Genomic DNA, 19,296 nt, shown 5'->3' with positions numbered 1-19,296 from the left:
ATGGAATAGACTTGGACAAGGCAGTGGAAGACAAAAACCCAAACTGGAATCATTTAGTCAGGTGCTTTGATCAAGGTTGAGGAGTGGATGTGTGCTGGGATTTCTCCCTGACACGACTAAACCTGTAATAGATACAGAAGTAACTGCGAGTGGAAAGTGGGAGCGAGTTAGGGACTGAGATTATCTTCACTAAAGCCCCTACAATCTAATACTTGATTGTTTATCCTTGCTCACCTTCCCATCTCCCCACCACCCACCAAAAATAAAGCTGCTTGCTGTTTTAAAACGGAACATTGTGGGAAGAATGAGGAATGGGGGTAAACTCTCAATGGAAAGATGCTGAAGGGTGCTGATGAACAGAGAAACCTAGGGGTTCAAATACATAATTCTCTGAAAATGCAAGTGGAGGTAGATAAAGCCAGAGAGGTCAACAGCATTTATGGTTTTATAAATAGAAGTATAGAATACAGGAGTAAAGAAAAAATAATAAATTTATACAAAACAGGTAGGATACTGTTTTTGGCACCCCATGAAGTCGTGGTTCACGTAGGAGCCAATGACATAGAAAAGAGCAGAATGGAGGTTTCACAGAGGAAGGTTCCAAATGGGGATGGGTGGCGGGGAATAAAGGAGTATTGTGCAGGGAGGAAACAAGGCAGGCCAAAAATAAAAGTAAATTAATAGGCTTATGAATATATGAATGCTAGAAGCAATTGCAACAAGCTGACTGAACGCGGGGCTGGCATGGCAATTGGGACCTATCTCAGAAATATGGTTAAGCCGCAGTTATGAAGACAAGCACAAATACAAGGTTTTAGAGCGTCAGGAAGGACCGACTAAAGACGGCAGGAGGTGGAGTAGCTCTATAAGTCAGGAACATCTGGGAATTAAAGGAAGTAGAACAGGAAAAAGACTTTCCAATGAGATAACCTGGCTGGAAGTAGAAGTGCAAAGGGAACAAAGATAACCCTAGGGGTTTGCTACAGACCACCAGATCAAATAAAAGAGGACAGGATACTGTACAAAGAGCTGAGGAAGATACGACAAACAGAAAGGGCATGTTAATGGGGGCTTTAGCCAACCTAATATAAACAGGGAATGCAGAAGTAGTTTAGAATCTAAGTAAATGAATGTAGTGCATAATTGCTGGCTGATTCATTGTGTTAGGGATGCCATTAGAGGTAACTCACATCTTGACCTGGTCATGACAAGTAACGCAGACAACAAACTGGGAACAGAAGTAATTGTACCCCTGGGCGATAGCGATTATAACGTGACAGCGATTATAACGTGACAGGTGACAGGATCCAAGGCAAATAAACAGTACAAACCAATACTCCAGTATACAACTTTAAAAAGGCCCAAGTTTATATAGTGAGGGGAGAATTTAAGCAAAATTAACTGAGAGGAGGGGAGAGAAAACCTCAATTGAGGAATGGAATACATTTTAGGACATACTACTGAATGTGCAGGATATGCATGTACAGGAAACTTTGGTTTATCCGGAGGTTAACTGCTCCGGAATGCTCGATCCACCAGCAAAATTCAGGAGTCGGTTCAGTAAGTTTTTTTTTTCTTTTCGTTGCTTTTTTTTCCACCAGTCAGGCTCTGCAAGGTCTAGCTAAAGCTGTTGCTTAGCTACAGAGACGCTTGCAAGCTACGGCCGACTGTTTAGAAGCTGTTGCTAAGCAACAGGGTTTGTTGCTAGATGCTCCGTATGTTTTAACATTACCGCTGGTTTGTCCGGCAGTTTTGATGGGACGGCAACAGCTTGGTCCCGTCGGTGCCGGATATCACAAAGTTTCCTGTACCAAGGATTAATAAACACAGATTAAAGAAACACAACACGAAAAAGATGAATAAGACAACATGATATAAAAATAAATAGGAAAACCAAACTCTACAAAGCCAGTCGAAGGAAAGGTGAGAGAATCCAGCAGAAAGATTACAAGAATGTCCAAAAATATAATAAAGACCGACAGAGAAGCCAAGAGGGTACCAGAAATGAGCATAGCTGTCGAAACTAAATGCAACAGCCCAAGAAAGTCTTCCAGTATTATTTCAGAGAAAGGGTCGTCAAACAATTGAGATCCCTTAAGGATGCTAATAAAGTTGAAACAGAGGACACTTACTGAGAGACCCAAATGACTTGCATGGTAAAATATACAAGAGGCACTCTGAAACTACAGACACGCGCAAATTACAAGTTGCAGATGGCCTTCAATACACCAAGCCCTTTTCCAACTTAAAACACAGGACACGCAGGTCAGCACAAAGTGGCATCGGGCTTTTGTGGAATGGGGGTGCAATTTACCCAGCATCCATAGTGGCAGAGAAACTGCTCTGTCTCTGGGATTATACGCTTGCACTGCTCTATCCCAGGGATAGAGCGGTTTCTCTGCCGTTCTGGATGCTGGGTAAAGAACTTCCCATTTAACTAAAAATTTTTACACTACACGCAATGACCATTTTGAAAATAAGGACACCTGCAAGTAAAGGACAGCTGCTGCCAGTCCCTAATGTGTCTGTCATTTACAGATTTCAATGTATATAATAAATGATTATTTCCTGGGAGTATTAACAAGAGGAAGCACTAGAGCATGTAGCCCATCTAAGCTTTGTTGACTTTTGAGATCACTTGCATGGATGTCCTGAACATTCTTAAAGGGGCTCAAAGTCAGTAAATATCCAAAGGTGCTACAGGAGATAAGGGGCGAAATATACCAAAGTGCTGACAGTTAAAAGGCAGTCAGGAAATACAGGGGAGGTCCTATTGGATTGGAAACAAGTCAACACAATACCTTGTTTCAATCTAGGTGATAAACCCAGGTATCTGCATATCCATTAGTTTTACGTCAACAACTGGCAAAATAATGGAATCGATCAGGAGGAAACAAGTTGAGGCGTGCCCATAAATGGCCGCTAACACAGTTTCAGAGGGGTCTATAGATCCTGTCTGACCAACCTCCTTGACTTCTAGAAGGAAGTGATCTCCCAAATGGTCGTTGGAATGCCTGATATAGCTTGTCTAGATTTCCAGAGAGCCTTCAATAAATTTCCACATGAACAGCTCCTACACAGGTCTCTTTAAAAATTTGTTCCTGGGATGTGGGCATTGCTGGCAAGGCCAGCATTTATTGCTCATCCCTAATTGCCCTTGGATTTTATTTTGAATCCTAGGTAAAGAATCTGAGCTAATAAAAAATTGGAAAGGAAGCAGGGGATATTACTTAAGGAAGTGATTTCTGACAGGTTGGGGGATGTGGAGGATGTAATGAGTGGAATTCCACAGAGATCGGTGTTTTGACACCTACTGTAAAGGATAATGCTCAGAAAACAAGTCAGTTTCTTTTACCATCAAATTCCAACTGAAGGGGAGTAAAATACTAGTGGAATCATCTGTAATGTGAAATTCCGCAGCAATACTGGCTTTCTCCACGAGATGGACATGACATGTAATATTTACATGACTCAGTGAGGCTGCTTAGTGGCAGAAAGTGGATACTGCAAGATCACAAAAACAGTACCAGAAGTTAGCTGATCTCAGGGCAAAGGCAATAGGAAAAACATGGCACAAATTCAGCCAGGGTCCCACTTCTGATCACTACCCAGTGACAATTATTGCATGTGTGGATGTCAAATGAGGGAAAGAATCAGTCAACCTCTCCGCCCGCCCCACCCATGGTTAATTGGACTGCTGACACTCACTGTATTCTTCTTAGGCAGTCCCTCGGAACTGAGGATGACTTGCTTCCACATTAAAAATGAGTTCGCAGGTGACTGATGAATCCAATGTGGGACCTACAGTCTGTCACAGGTGGGGCAGACAGTGGTTGAAGGGGCAGGTTGGTGGGGTGCTTGGGTTGATGTGCACTCCTTGCGCTTGGCTTCCGCTGGCTCCCGGCGAAGAGACTCGAGGTGTTCGGCGCCTTCCCGGATGCTTCTCCTCTACTTTGTGCGGTCTTGGGCCAGGGATTCCCAGATGTCGGTGGGGATGTTACACTTTTTCAAGGAGGCTTTGAGGGTGTCCTTGAAGCGTCTCCTCTGCCCACCTGGGGTTCTCTTGCCGTGTCGGAGCTCCGAGTAGAGCGCTTGTTTTGGGAGTCTTGTATCGGGCATGCGGACAATGTGACCCATTGTCACTGTATAATGCGAAGAATGACTGCTTAGACGAGGTGCCAGAAATGCCCAGCGTCTGTAGAACTATACCCTTGTAAGGCATCAATGCCCTCAGAGTGGGGGAGGGTAAACTATGGATAAAGAACGGGGAGAAAAAAAAAAGGGCTGTAATTTACGACGCCCATGGGTGTGTACAAGGTGGGTATGCGCCCGTAGGGGCCGTGCAAGTTCCGGGTTTAGGCATGCGAAGCGCATACGCGAAAACCCGGAACTTGCGATTGACAGATGATCCGCATCCCCGGGAAAAGTGCCTCCGTGGGCGGAGAGTTGCGCTATTTGCCTAACTTCAGCCTGCTGAATGCCCATGAAATTCTTACTCCTAGTAAAAGCAGGCGTGAGGCCTGCATTTACCAGCATAAGAGTTTTAAAAAATAGAAAAATAAAATTAGCACTCATTTATACTTTAAAAACCCTGCCCATATTAAAATATTTTTTTTAAAATTCCCAAAAATTAAATTTGTTTAAAATATTTAATTAAGTGGCATTTTAATTAATTTTAAACATGTAATTAAAAAAATCTATATTTCATGTGTTTGTGTATTTTTAAGTGATCCCCGTTCATACTTATGGGAGTTCCTTACGTACGGAATCCGCATAAGTATGAACGGGGATTCCCTTCTTCTATTGGTTGGGCCGGCCCACGTGATCCCAGGGGTGCTTGCAAACTGCGTGCGCCCCTGGGATACGTGGGCCTCTTCCCACGGGTACCCGGAGAAGCCCAGGAGCGTGAATCTACGAACCTCCCGGCCACCAGGTAAATCCGTCGATTTTTTAATTTTTTTTTTTTTTTAAAAACAGGTCGGAGACATCCGCCCGCGAGAAGCCCCCGACTGCAAATTTTAGGCCAACGTATCTGATTAACAAGTTTTAAAGCCTCACCCGACTGATGCTGCAAACCATTTTATACTACACCGTCTGGCAAAGGACTCTACCCGAAACATTAAACTATCTTTCTCTTTCACATGATGACGCACCTGCTGTGCATTTCTAGTATTTAGTTTATATTCCCACTGTGCACATTTTATTTTTGAAACTCCATTTATAGGGTCATTTTGCCACAATCAAACACCAGGTGCCGAAGAGGTCACCAGGTTTCCTTTTACAAAGATTGTCGCAATTGTGCGCAAACGCTCAAATTAAATTTCAAATTTTCTCATGGGCGTTTCCCAGGACTAAAGTAAAATTCTCTAACGTGACATTTACAATGGCTTATGTTACTAGTGAGTAAATGAACACCACAAATACAGTCAATGGTATCTGTGGAAGGTGGCACATTAGTACAGATCTCATACCCATGCTTAATTATAGCTTTTATTTATTTGGAGAAGAACTTGGAGTGGGAGGGGGAGGATCCAGTTGTCGTGGTCCACGTAGGTACCAACGACATAGGTAGGACAAAGAAAGAGGTTCTGCTGAGGGAGTATGAGCAGCTAGGGACTATGCACGGTGGCATAGTGGTTAGCACTGTTGCCTCACAGCGCCAGGGACCCGGGTTCGAATCCGGCCTCGGGTGACTGTCTGTGTGGAGTTTGCACATTCTCCCCGTGTTTGCGTGGGTTTCCTCCGGGTGCTCCGGTTTCCTCCCACAGTCCAAAGATGTGCGGGTTAGGTTGATTGGCTATGATAAATTGACCCTTAGTGTTAGGGGGATTAAATACGTGGGGTTACTGGGATATGTGTCGGTGCAGGCTCGATGGGCCGAAGTGGCCTCTATCTGCACTGTGGGTTTAAAAAAAAAAAAAACAGAACCACAAAGGTCATAATCTCTGGATTATTACCAGAGCCACGAGCAAATTGGCATAGGGTCAATAGGATTAGCGAGATGAATGCGTGGCTCAAAGACTGGTGTGGGAGAAACAGTAACAGGGCATTTGGATAAACATAATTTAATAGGACAGAGTCAGCATGGTTTTGTGAAGGGGAAGTCATATTTGACAAATTTGCTCGAATTTTTTGAGGACATAACATACAGGGTGGATAAGGGGGAACCAGTGGATGTGGTGTATTTGGACTTCCAAAAGGCATTTGACAAGGCGCCACACAAAAGATTACTGATCAAGATAAAAAATCATGGGATTGGGGGTAATATACTGGCATGGGTGGAGGATTGGCTATCTAACAGAAAACAGAGAGTTGGGATAAATGGTTCGTTCTCGGGCTGGCAATCAGTAACTAGTGGTGTTCCGCAGGGGTCAGTGCTGGGACCCCAACTCTTTACAATCTATATTAACGATTTGGAGGAAGGGACCGAGTGCAACATATCCAAGTTTGCCGACGATACAAAGATGGGAGGGAAAGCAGTGAGTGAGGAGGACATAAAAAACCTGCAAAAGGACATAGACAGGCTAAGTGAGTGGGCAGAGATTTGGCAGATGCAATATCATGTTGGAAAGTGTGAGGTTATGCACTTTGGCAGAAAAAATCAAAGAGCAAGTTATTATCTAAATGGAGAGAAACTGCAAAGTGCTACAGTACAAAGGGATCTGGGGGTCCTGGTGCATGAAACACAAAAAGTTAGTATGCAGGTGCAGCAGGTGATCAGGAAGGCCAATGGAATCTTGGCTTTTATTGCAAGGGGGATGGAGTATAAAAACAGGGAAGTCTTGCTGCAGTTATACAGGGTATTGGTGAGGCCACACCTGGAATACTGCGTGCAGTTTTGGTTTCCATATTTAAGAAAAGATATACTTGCTCTCGAGGCAGTTCAGAAAAGGTTCACTCGGTTGATTCCGGAGATGAGGGGGTTGACGTATGAGGAAAGGTTAAGTAGGTTGGGCCTCTACTCATTGGAGTTCAGAAGATCTTATCGAAACATATAAGATTGTGAGGGGGCTTGATTGGGTGGATGCGGTGAGGATGTTTCCACTGATGGGTGAGACTAGAACTAGGGGGCATAATCTTAGAATAAGGGGCTGCCCTTTCAAAACCGAGATGAGGAGAAACTTCTTCACTCAGAGGGTAGTAAATCTATGGAATTTGCTACCCCAGAGAGCTGTGGAAGCTGCAACATTAAATAAATTTAAAACGGAGATAGACAGTTACCTAGCAGATAAGGGAATTAGGGGTTACGGGGAGAGGGCAGGGAAGTGGACGTGAGTCTAGGTTCGGATCAGCCATGATCCTATTGAATGGCGGAGCAGGCCCGAGGGGCCGTATGGCCTACTCCTGCTCCTACTTCTTATGTAAGTGGGTTTCGATTCGTGGGGCACTGGCACCAGTACTGGGGAAAGAGAGAGCTGTTCAGTTGGGATGGACTACACCTGAACCATTCTGGGACCAGAGTTCGAGCGAATTGAATAACTAGGGAGGTAGATAGGACTCTAAACTAAATAAGATGGGGGGAGGGTCCCGGTGGAGAGAAATCTAGAATGCTAAAGAGAAAGACAAGGAAGCAGTGCAGGAAAGTGATTGGGGTAAGGATAACCAGATTGTGTCAGGAAGGGACAGAGCGTACAAACAATGGAGTGCACTAACAAATAGGGTCCAGGTAAGAAAAAATGGTAATAAGACAAATAGGGCCACAGTACAAAAAAAAGTTAAGATGTCTAGAAATGTTAAAAAGACAAATCTAAAGGCATTGTATCTGAATGCACGAAGCATTCGTAGTAAGGTTGACAAATTAACAGCGCAAATAGATGTAAACGGATATGATATAATTGCGATTACGGAGACATGGCTGTAGGGTGACCAAGGCTGGGAGCTGAATATCCAAGGATATTTGATATTTAGGAAGGACAGGCAAAAAGGAAAAGGGGGTGGGGTGGCGTTGTTAGTAAAGGATGAAATCAGAGCAATAGTGAGAAAGGATATTGGCTCAGAAAAATCAAGATGTAGAATCAGTCTGGGTGGAGCTAAGAAGCACCAAAGGGCAGAAAACATTGGTGGGAGTTGTCTATAGGCCTCCAAACAGTAGTAGTAATGTAGGGGATGGCATCAAATAGGAAATTAGAGATGCATGCAACAAGGGTACTACAGTAATCATGGGTGACGTTAATCTACATATAAACTGGCCAAACCAAATTAGCAATAATACTGTGGCGGATGAATTCCTGGAGTGTGTACGACATGGTTTTTTAGACCAGTACGTTGAGGAGCCAACTAGGGAACAGGCTAGCCTAGATTGGGTATTGTGTAATGAGAAGGGGTTAATTAATAATCTTGTTGTGTGGGATCCTTTAGGGAAGAGTGACCATAACATGGTAGAATTCTTCATTAAGATGGAAAGTAAAGAAATCCAATCCGAAACTAGGGTCCTAAATCTAAACAAAGGAAACTACGAAGGTATGAGGAGTGAGTTTGCTATGATAGATTGGGGAGTTTCATTAAAAGGCGTGATGGTGGCTAGGCAATGGCTAACACTTAAGGAACGAATGCATTTATTGCAACAGTTATGCATTCCTTTCTGGCGCAAAACACAAAAGGAAAAGCGGCCCAACCAAGGCCAACAAAAAGAAATTATGGATAGTATTAGATCCAAAGAGGAGTCAGAAAGGCAGAGTATTATTTAAATGGTGATAGATTGGGAAATGTTGATGTACAAAGGGACCTGGGTGTCCTTGTACACCAGTCACTGAAAGCAAACATGCAGGTGCAGCAAGCAGTTAGGAAGGCAAATGGTATATTGGCCTTCATTGCAAGAGGATTTGAGTACAGGAGCAAGGATGTCTTACTACAGTTATACAGGTCCTTGGTGAGACCACACCAGGAGTAGTGTGTGCAGTTTTGGTCTCCTTACCTAAGAAAGGATATACTTGCCATAGAGGGAGTGCAGCGAAGGTTCACCAGACTGATTCCTGGGATGGCAGGACTGTCACATGAGGAGAGATTGGGTCGACTAAGACTGTATTCATGAGAGTTTAGAAGAATGAGAGGGGATCTCATTGAAACGTATAAAATTCTGACAGGGCTAGACAGACTGGATGCAGGGAGGATGTTTCCCCTGGCTGGGGGGTCTAGAACGAGGGGTCACAGTCTCAGGATACGGGGTAGGACATTTAGGACTGAGATGAGGAGAAATTTCTTCACTCAGGTTGGTGAACCTGTGGAATTCTCTACCACAGAAGGCTGTGGAGGCCAAGTCACTGAATATATTTAAGAAGGAGATAGATAGATTTCTAGACACAAAAGGCATCAAGGGGTATGGGGAGAGAGCGGGAATATGGTATTGAGATAGAGGATCAGCCATGATCATAATGAATGGCGGAGCAGGCTCGAAGGGCTGAATGGCCTACTCCTGCTCCTATTTTTCTATGTTCTATGTTTCTATATATGAGGAAAATTATTACAGAAACTGCAGAGTTAGTGAAGAACATGTTGGCTTCACAGTACCTTCATCTTGTAGTTATGTTCGTCTCACTATGCAAGTAGTGGTGTGTATGCATCAGTTGGTTGGAAGGCATTTATTTATTTTTGCTTGGGGTGGGGTGGGGGGTGGAGGTGAGTGAAGCTCCTTTTATTTACTCCAAGTGCCTATAGCTGAGAAAACAGGCAACCTAGGCTTTCATCCCACAAACACACAGCAACAGCTCATGGATGATTTTCTCTCCATCTCAAGAGGCACGGCCTGATATGCTGAAAGGGGGAGATGAAGTACAGTGGGACAATGTTCCCGTTAAATCCAGGGGTTGAGGTACTACGTAGGCTGCTCACCGGCTTTTAAATGGAAAAACTGCGCATGCACGGAAAGTTGAATGGGCCACGCAGCCCGTTAAAGGGGTCACGCACCCAAAAGAAAAATTAGAGGGAACATTGGGGTGGAAGGAGGCTTGTGTGGAGCATAAACAACATGATAGACCAGTTGGGCCAAATGGCCTGTTTCTGTGCTGTAAATTCTATGTAATTCTCTGCTTGTTTTTTCTCCACAGCAGCGTGTTGGAGTCATTTAACTTACAATAACTTTCTTTAGTTTAAAAAAATCAATATCTTTGCTCTTTGCACTGTATCGTGGTTCCACATTCGATTTGCCTCAACATAACCTACTCAAACAAGGTCTTCAGAGTTCATATTGCAATTATTTATGCAATGCCAAAAGATAAATTACCTGAAATGATCCAGTTAGCCTGTACGGTTGGACTCTTGGTAGAGGTGTCGCAGCTTGTGGGTAGCTCCCAGTGCAAAGGGATGTATCCATTCTCTCTACAGAATCCACACTCATTCTGGTTGGTACGGACAAGTCAGATTCATATATTGGACTGCAATAACTTCGGAATACTACAATAGGCTTCTTTTGGTATGAAGTCAAAGGATTGACCAGGAGTGATGGCCGAAGGTCATAGTATATTTCTGCTGGGTGGTTGATGCACTGGTTACTATTACCACCTATAAGCTGATGCTTTGGAGCTGTACAGTGAGGAAAAGGTTGTGTTTTATATGGGAGACAAGACTGTGGAGATACTTGGTCTTTAGCTGTGGCCTCCTCAAATGAAGAGTCTTTAGTGCTCGTGTCTAATGCTTTCTCAAAATGACCATCTGTGAAAGATCCATCCTGAGCTGAAGAGGCTGAATTCAAGCTCAGGCTTCTCTTTAGACTCCTATCATTCTCATCAATCTGAAAACTACAATTAAGTTCATCTTTACAATCCTCCTTTTCACATTGCTCATCCAGTTCACTCAACAGGTTTTTGGCTAAGGAAGTGACGGATGTAATCTCAGGCATTGTGCTTTCAGTAATACTGGTGTTCTCCCCAAAGCGTCCACTAGTTACACCAGGACTTTTGCAGTTATGTATTGCAGAATCTAATTCCAGTGCCTGTATTTCCCTGGTTAAACCAGTGCTAGCAATTGGCTGGCATTCTGGTATTTCACATCCACGTTTATACTCTGAATTAGCCTTCTTCCTTTGAGAGTTGATTGAGAATGGGCTGTGGTCCACCTGATCAAACGTTCTCTTTGACTTGTTTTGCTTATCTCGACTTTCCTCTTGAAATCCATTCCCATGGTACTCTTGGGCAGCATTAGGTGAAGCGTCCATTAAGCACCCTGGGCGATGTAAACTTTCAGATGGAACAGTCCCTTCTGGTACAGTGCGAGATAGACCATGGCTGAGATTCGGAGAGCTTTCCATGACCTGAGCACCCCAAGGAGGCGAAGGGCTAGGGATATAAAGTCTGTGCACTGTGCCTTTTGTCACCTCAGCTGTAGGCGAAGTACTTCTCTCTTCTTCCCTTGCCACGTTTTTGTAAAGGCATTTTTTGACGAGGCCCTTTGCCACTACGTTGTTAAGAGGGGTGGCCTGAATCTGAAGGGGCTCGGTCACTCCATCGAGCCGGTTTTCTGGACTGCTTTCATTCTCAGCTGGAGGCACAGCAATCCCCAAATTGTCTTTAAGATAGGTAATGCCATTCTTTCTAAATGAGCTTTCTGCTACAGCTGTTCCAGCAGTGTTCATCACTCCAGCGGTAAGCTGGACAGCTTCGGAGCACTGCAGAGATCATAAAAATATTAAAATCATAAAAATATTAAAATCCTGTGCAAAACAAAAAAATTGTCTTGCAAACTTCATACCTCATTTGTATCAATCTAGTTGCATCCAAAAACCAAATCAGCTAATCAGCCACCTCTGACAATTGTAAACACAAAGGAAGTTTTGGTTGGACGTAAAGTTTATACAGGAAACGTTCGATTAACCGGCCCCTAAATAACCGGAAATGTCGGTTAACCGGCAAAATTCAGGAGTAGGTTCAGGTAAATTTTATTACTTTTTTTTTACTCCATTTGTTGCTGTGTAAGGGTGTAGCTGCAGCTGCTGCTAAGCTACAGAGACGCTTGCAACTTGTGCCGATTGTTCTGAAGCTAAGCAACAGGGTTTGTTGCTTTATACGGAGCTCTGAGCTCCGTATCTTTTACTACAGCGTTTGGTTATCTGGAATTTTTGATGAACCGGCACCACGTTGGTCCCGTCCGTGCCGGATAAAAGAAAGTTTCCTGTATAATTTCATTGATCAATTCAAAAGACTATCCTGTGTAAGCACTAATCTTTCTGCAGACCCCTACCTCGCTCCCGGGTAAAACTTTATATAGGATATTAAAGAATATCGGAGTACACTAGTCTTTGTAGAGAACAGCTCCCCTACGGTGTTAAAGTATCATTTGGTATCACAAAATACACTCTTTCACTACAGCTGCAGATATTTCACCAGTCAGTCATTGCACTGATTGCAGACATCCTGTGAAACATTCTTACTGCTGCACTGTGGGAGGGGAATGGAGAAGTAAAATCTACAGATCTCATGTCATGCTAATTTTACAATTAGGTCCACTAATCCTGCTACCGGAACTGCTCAATATCCCGTTTGCATCTGCAACATACATGCCGCCTTTCAGTATTTTGAGGATCTAGATCATGTTCCCCTTTCGTCTTCTTCACTCCCATTGGAACACGTCAAGATGAAACGTCTGAAGAGGATGGAATGCTCAATGAAGTTTAAAGTTTTAGGCCTTGAAATATTAGCTTGTGAACATTTAACCCAGGTGTATGAAACTCTTTTGTGTTAGTTTAACAGATGCTAAGCTGCTTATCTTAAATTTCAATGGCTGTTAAAATTATTTTTAACTTAAAAGGTTCACCCAAAAGCATAATGTATTTGTACGCTAATATTCAAATGGTCCTATTTCAAGGCATTAATCCCATCTGGTGGGATCCTGCGCCAATAAGATCTTTTGGCAATATAGATTATAACCATATACTCCTCAGGGTTCGAACTCTCATCAGAAACAATTTCTTATGATGGATCAAACTATACAATCCAGCCTGTTGGAGCTTGATTGGGCATCGATGGAAGGGGGGGGGTGGTGGACTACAGAATCAGGGGTCAAGGTGCAGAGTGCCTGGTGGGTACACAGTAGGATAGCTTCAATCTTGCCAAATGCTGAACTGCAGAAACTTCTGGTTCATCAATGACTCGATGCCTGACAGGCAATTGGGCAGCACACCACCCGCCAGGCATTGAATCAAGTGTGTTGGTGGAGGTAAAGTTGGGCATCATTGTCACAGCTGGGAATCATGGATAACATTGCCGTGGGGAAGCGTATGGATGAGAAAAAAGGGGTGGGGGGGGGGGTGGCGCGCGCAAGTTGAAGCACATCAGAGTTGACCATATGAGCACAGGTTGAGACGCCATTGCAGGTGATGTGCTGACTGTAGTTTGCAACAGGAAAGTAGGGTAGAAAACGCACTGCTGAGGAACCAGCTCTGCCAACAAGCTCTATAGCCAGCAACAAAAAGGATTACAGGTATGTGGAGATATACCATTGATGCAATGCTGTTTATATCTCATTTCATACATCACATTGGCTTATACTTTTATGGTGAAGGCTGTGGATGCCGAGTCAACTGAAATTTTCAAGACTGAGATCGATACATTTTTGTTAGGTAAGGGTATCAAGGGATATGGATCAAAGGTTGGTATATGGAGTTATGGTGCAGATCAGCTACGATCTGACTGAATAGCAGTACAGGCTCGAGGAGCTGAATGGCCTACTCTTGTTTCTAAACTGTCAGAGAACTACTAATTGGTCTCACAATCACAAAATTGTGAAATGGACATGGTGATCCATCAGGTAAATTGATCATGAATGGAATTTAGCCCTGAAAAGTGTGAGGTGATGCATTTGGGAGGACTAACAAGGCAAGGGGATACACAATGAATGGTAGGACCCTAGGAAGGACAGACGATCAGAGGGACCTTGGTGTGCATGTACATAGATCCTGAAGGCAGCAGGACAGGTAGATAAGGTGGTTAAAAAGGCATATGGGATACTTATATTCTATGCCTCGGCTAATGAAGGCAAGAGCAGGGAGGTTATGATGGAGCTGTACAAAACGCTAGTTAGGCCACGGCTGGAATACTTTGCAGTTCTGGTCGCCACACTATAGGAAGGATGTGATTGCATTGGAGAGGGTGCAGAGGAGATTCACCAGGATGTTACTTGGGCTGGAGCGCTTCAGCTATGAGAGACTGGACAGGCTGGGGTTGTCAGAGCAGAGAAGGCTGAGGGGGTACCTGATTGAGGTGTACAAAATTATGAGGGGCATAGATAGGGTAGATAGTAAGGAACTTTTTCCCTTAGTAGAGGGGTCAATAACCAGGGGGCATAGTTTCAAGGTAAGGGGCAGGAGGTTGAGAGGGGATTTGAGGAAAAACTTTTTCACCCAGAGGGTGGTTGGAATCTGGAACTCACTGCCTGAAAGGGTGGTAGAGGCAGGAACCCTCACAACATTCAAGAAGCATTTAGATGAGCACTTGAAACGCCATAGCATACAAGGCTACGGACCACGTGCTGGAAAATGGGATTAGAATAGATAGGGCTTGATGGCCGGCACGGACACGATGGGCCGAAGGGCCTCTTTCTGTGCTGTATAACTCTATGACTATGACCAAAACAGTGCTCAACCTCAAATTTGCTTGTGAAAGATCACACTTCAATAGTCACAGTATATTCAACAATACTTGCATATTCCAAAGGACAATATTGAAAATACAACTACCAACTATTAACAGGATTTGACAAAGCTAACCTGGAGTTCTTTTTCCCACAGTGGGCTATTTAAACACCCCGACTCTGTGCTGGAAGGAAACGGGTGTGATTGATTGCTGGCACTTGATGTTCCGAACTTATTATTTGATTGGATAAAGTCTGGAGTCAGATATCTGACCGGCATACAAGGACTGCAAGACGAGCTGTCAGCACCTATCGGAGGAAAACATACCATTCATCTCTCAGCATCAGGACAATCGGCGCACAAATGAAAGGCAATATACTATATATGTATAGAAATTGGGTGAAGTTAAAAACATTCAGAAGTGGTTTACAACCATAATAGGATGAGAGGTAGAAAAATATTGCGCCCCAAATAATAAATAGCTCTACATTTGATTTATATTTTTTATAAATACGAATGGCTGTATTTAGTTTATACTTTCCCATTTGTTTTTTTTTTTTTTTTAAATGCCAACCTGCAAATATAGCAGACTACAGCAAAGTTAAAAAGCCTTTTCTCTTGTCTGATACTGACAGCTTCAGATCTACTTATGGGTGAAGTACAAAGTCCACTCCCGAGCCAGGAACTTACAGTTGTCATCTGACAAAGAACCGCTGACTAGAAACTTTTAAAACTTTTACATTTTCTGAAGTCAGGGAACCATTAGTCACTGATGAACATTGATTGCTTTGTTGTAAACATACACATACCAGATATCAAGCATTTATTTGCGTTAGTCAAACCTTTTGTCTCAAGACCTTTGTTACATCCTTTGGCACTCTGTGGCAGAGGAGAACAAAATGATCCAAGGGAGAGATTGGTGTTGTTACATATCATGGGGCTCAATATTGGTGACGTCTCTTTTGTCTTCCCTCCCATTGGCGTGTTCTAAATAGAAAGTCAGAAATACATGGACATTTAATTCTTACAAAGGGCAAACCCAAATGTGTTAGATTAAAATTCTTAACTTTTGCAGGAATAATCAGTATGTGACTTAACAGCACTCACTAAAAAGTGATTTTAACATTAAAAAAAAAAGTTTGGCAGCACCTCTGCAAGGTCTACAATTCAACTAAATCAGACAGAGAATTTACTGTTAATTGGTAATGAGGAGTTCACAAGTTCTTGCAGCCAAATGCTAAGCAGTAGGTGCAATTCATATTCTCTATCCACCGACACTTAGCTATATTACTCCACTGAAATATAAAACATCTGCATCAAGTTATTATAGGTATATACAAGTTCAGGTTTAACATGGGTCTGTCACTTTAAGACCACCATTCAAGTATTTCCTGTGGTGAAATGGTCCAAAAATGCACAAATGCAGGTCAATTGGAGGTTAATTACTCCTGTTTTTGTTGTATTACAACACTGAGGACTGCAGTCAATCTTATTTTAGTTCAGAAATTAATTATAATTTTGTTAAGTTTAACACTTAGAAAGAACAACCAAACATGCATTTATATAGCATCTTTCACAACCTCAGGATGTCCGAAAGTACTTCAGTCAATCAAGTACTTGGGAAGTGTGGTCACCGAGTGAATGCAGGGAAAGGTGGCAGCCAATTTGCACTCAGCAAGGTCCCAGAACCAGCAATGAGATACTGAAAAGATGATCTGTTTTACTGATGTTGGTTATGGGATAAATATTCACCAGGACACCTCCCCTGCACTTCAAATAGTGACACCATCTGGGAGAGAAGACAGCACCTCAGTTTAATGTCTCATCTAAAAGGCGGCACTTCTGACAGTCCAGCACTTCCTCAGCGCTGCACTGTTATAAAAGCTATAAAAAAAAACTTGAATCTCCCCATATTACTGGAATTGTGCAGAGTTGACAATATTGCTGCAGCTGTTTTATTGCACAGTGCAACAAAGTGACTATATAGCAGTTTAGAACATTCCAATGCAGGGCCCCACATCAAATCTTAATCTGGTCTTTTCTCTCTCCAGATGTTAACTGCATTTCCAGAATTTTTTATTTTCATTTTAGCATAGAAGACAGTTAAAGTATTGTCGGTTTGCAAGAATCAAGAAATAAGGAAGTTGGGAATTAGCCCTGTGGACTTAAAAAAAAACACTTCTTGGAATATCACAATTGATATATAATCAGCACCTCTTACAGTAAATCATGACAGAATCAGTACTTACAAAGCCCAGAGAACTGATGAGAGACAAGATCTGGCCTGGAGTACGATAGTAATCCAGTTTTGGATTAATCATGGACGGTGTGTTGAGAATATCCATCATGTTTATTTCTTGAAACAAAAATGCAGAGTTAGAAATTCTTAGTGGTCAAATTGGCCTTTTAAATTATGTAAAATTCACAGCAGTCCATTTCATTATTACCTCTGTTCAGAGTAACTCTGGAGAGACCAAAATCAGTTAATTTGATGTGGCCCTGGTTAGAAATTAACATGTTGTCTGGCTTCAGATCTCTAAAAGAGAACAGAAGATTCAGGTTATATTTCAACTCAAAAGAACATGCAAAATATGCCTCTTTACAATCTCCCTCCTCCTCTTTCTGTGCTGTGCGATGACACCATGCCAATAGGACCATTGGTATATACACAGTGTGGTGATGAGCCATAAAGCTCCCAGCTTTGATCCTTGGTCTATGCTGAGTTTGCCGATCTCAACTGAGATGCCATATCTTGTCTCAAGGTCCCTGGTCTAGAATGGAAGGTGGGGGTGTGGAAATACTGGCCAGGATTTGATCCTTAAAGCACATTCAATATCTGTTGTAGCAGCGGCAGGTTAATATTCTGTTGAATGAGCTATTCCTATTCTGTGCCGAGCTGGCAGATCTCAGCTAGGACAACAGTCGGGACTACAGTTGGCCTCAGTGCCCAGGACTATGGTGTGTGGGGTTGGGCAGATCCAATCCGCATTGCTCTCCAGCTATCCCATGTGGGGAGGATAATATTGGGGCTGATTGTGATAGACCCCCCCTTGATCATATAGCCTGCCAACACTGACCATCTATGCTCACACATGAAGAATGGTCAGAGGGCATCCCAGCAGAGGTCGTGCTTCAGGAGGGCAGCAAAAATGTTCTGCTGGGTGAATGTTCCCAGCTTCAAAATTAACTTATTATACAAGGTATAAATCACCAATTATCAGCAAACTGAAGCCAAGGATAACTGACATTTATATTATATAATAAATATTGTTGCTGCAAACGTTCTTTTGTAGAGCAGTATCTAAATGACAATGTGCAGCAACACCGTATGCTCTTGATGTCTGTTTTATTGCCAACAACTGCTTGTATTTATATTGCGCCTTTAAAGTAGAAATACATCCCATGGCACTCCACAGAGGCATAATCAAAGAAAAATGGACACCGAGCAATACAAGGCCAAATTTGGAGGGACGACTAAAAGCTTGTTCAAAAGGTGGGCTTTTATGGGTCTTAAAAGGTGGGGGGGCGGAGAGAAAGAGATAGAGGGCTTTAGGGAGATACAGTAATTAGAGCATGAGGCTTAGGTGGCAGCCAATGTGGGGTGAAGGGAAGGGGGATGCATAAGAGGCCAGAGTCGATGGAACGGCAAGTGGGGAAGAGGGGGTTTGTCAGGCTGGAGGAGGTTACAGAGATAGGGAGGCGATGAAGGGATTGAAACACAAGGATCGGCATTTTAAATGAGAAGCGTTGGGGGACCAGGAGATGATGTACGTCAGAGAGGACATGGGTGATGAGTGAGTGGGACATAATGTAGTAGAGGATACGGGCAGCAGAGTTTTGGATGATGTGAAGTTTCCAGAGTATGGAGGAAAGGAAGCCAAGCAGGGGAGCACTGGACTAGTCGGGTCTGGAGGTGACCAAGGGATGGGTGAGGGTTTCAGCCACAGATTGGCTGAGGCAGGCAATGCTAGAGGTGGAAGTAAGCAGTCTTTGCCATAGAGTGGATATGAAGTTGGAAGCTCAGCTTGGGGTCAAATAGGACACTGAGATTGCGAACATCTGGTTGAACCAGAGACAGTGGTCGTGGAAGGGGATGGGATCAGTGGCAACAATATGGAGTTTGTGGCGGGGGCCAAAGACGATGGCTTCTAAATGTATAACTAGAGGAGATTGTGACTCATCCAAGACTGGATGTCGGACAAGCTGGCTGACAGCACAGAGGCAGTGGAAGGGTCGAAAAAGGTGGTAAAGAAGTAGAGTTGGGCGTTGTTAGCGTACTTATGGACGTTGACTCTATGTTTTTGGAGAATGTTGCCAAGGGGCAGCATGTAGATAGACATACCAAAATGTAGGACAGGAAAAGAACAGCTGGTCCATCTAGCTTGCCCCATACAGTTGTAATGGCTTATGCATCAAGATTCAGACACTTCCTGCTCACCAGGAGCAATGTAATCGCATGGGAAGCAGATAGGACTAAGGGTACTTCCTTGGGGGGCTCCAGAGGTAGTGGTGCAGGGGCAGGAAAAGAAGCCATTTCTGGGGATGGGAGCAGAAGGGCCACATGAGGGGCAAGGTTGAGGGGCGTGGCTGTGAATATGGGTAGGAGAGTTTGTAAGGAGGGAGAGGTTTAGAGAGGTCAGTGAAATCAAGAGGAGAGAGGGCAATGTGAGTTGAGATGGAGATTGAAATCACCGAGGATGAGGAAAGGAGGGAGGATATCTCGGGGAGAAACTCAG

At 43.4% G+C, this 19,296-nt stretch overlaps 1 protein-coding gene across 4 annotated transcripts in view; it reads right to left on the bottom strand.

The window, feature by feature from the left end:
• The window catches only part of mastl (microtubule associated serine/threonine kinase-like), a 45,794-nt gene that overhangs the window by 19,119 nt on the left and 7,379 nt on the right, over window positions 1–19,296 (bottom strand). For all 4 annotated transcript variants that reach the window (XM_085987702.1, XM_085987704.1, XM_085987703.1 and 1 more), the window contains 5 exons: window positions 17,008–17,096; window positions 16,810–16,916; window positions 15,403–15,547; window positions 14,696–14,868; window positions 10,220–11,599 (listed from right to left, as the gene is read on the bottom strand). In XM_085987702.1, the coding sequence (XP_085843828.1) occupies window positions 10,220–11,599; window positions 14,696–14,868; window positions 15,403–15,547; window positions 16,810–16,916; window positions 17,008–17,096 (1,894 nt within the window). The remainder of the gene's footprint in view (window positions 1–10,219; window positions 11,600–14,695; window positions 14,869–15,402; window positions 15,548–16,809; window positions 16,917–17,007; window positions 17,097–19,296) is intronic.

This window comes from Somniosus microcephalus, chromosome 5 (assembly GCF_052327205.1).
Source record: "Somniosus microcephalus isolate GS21.2 chromosome 5, FLI_Smic_1.0, whole genome shotgun sequence".
NCBI classification, from domain to species: Eukaryota; Metazoa; Chordata; class Chondrichthyes; order Squaliformes; family Somniosidae; genus Somniosus; species Somniosus microcephalus.
The sequence above is the reverse complement of the archived record's forward strand: the minus strand, read 5'-3'. Positions and strand labels throughout refer to the sequence as shown.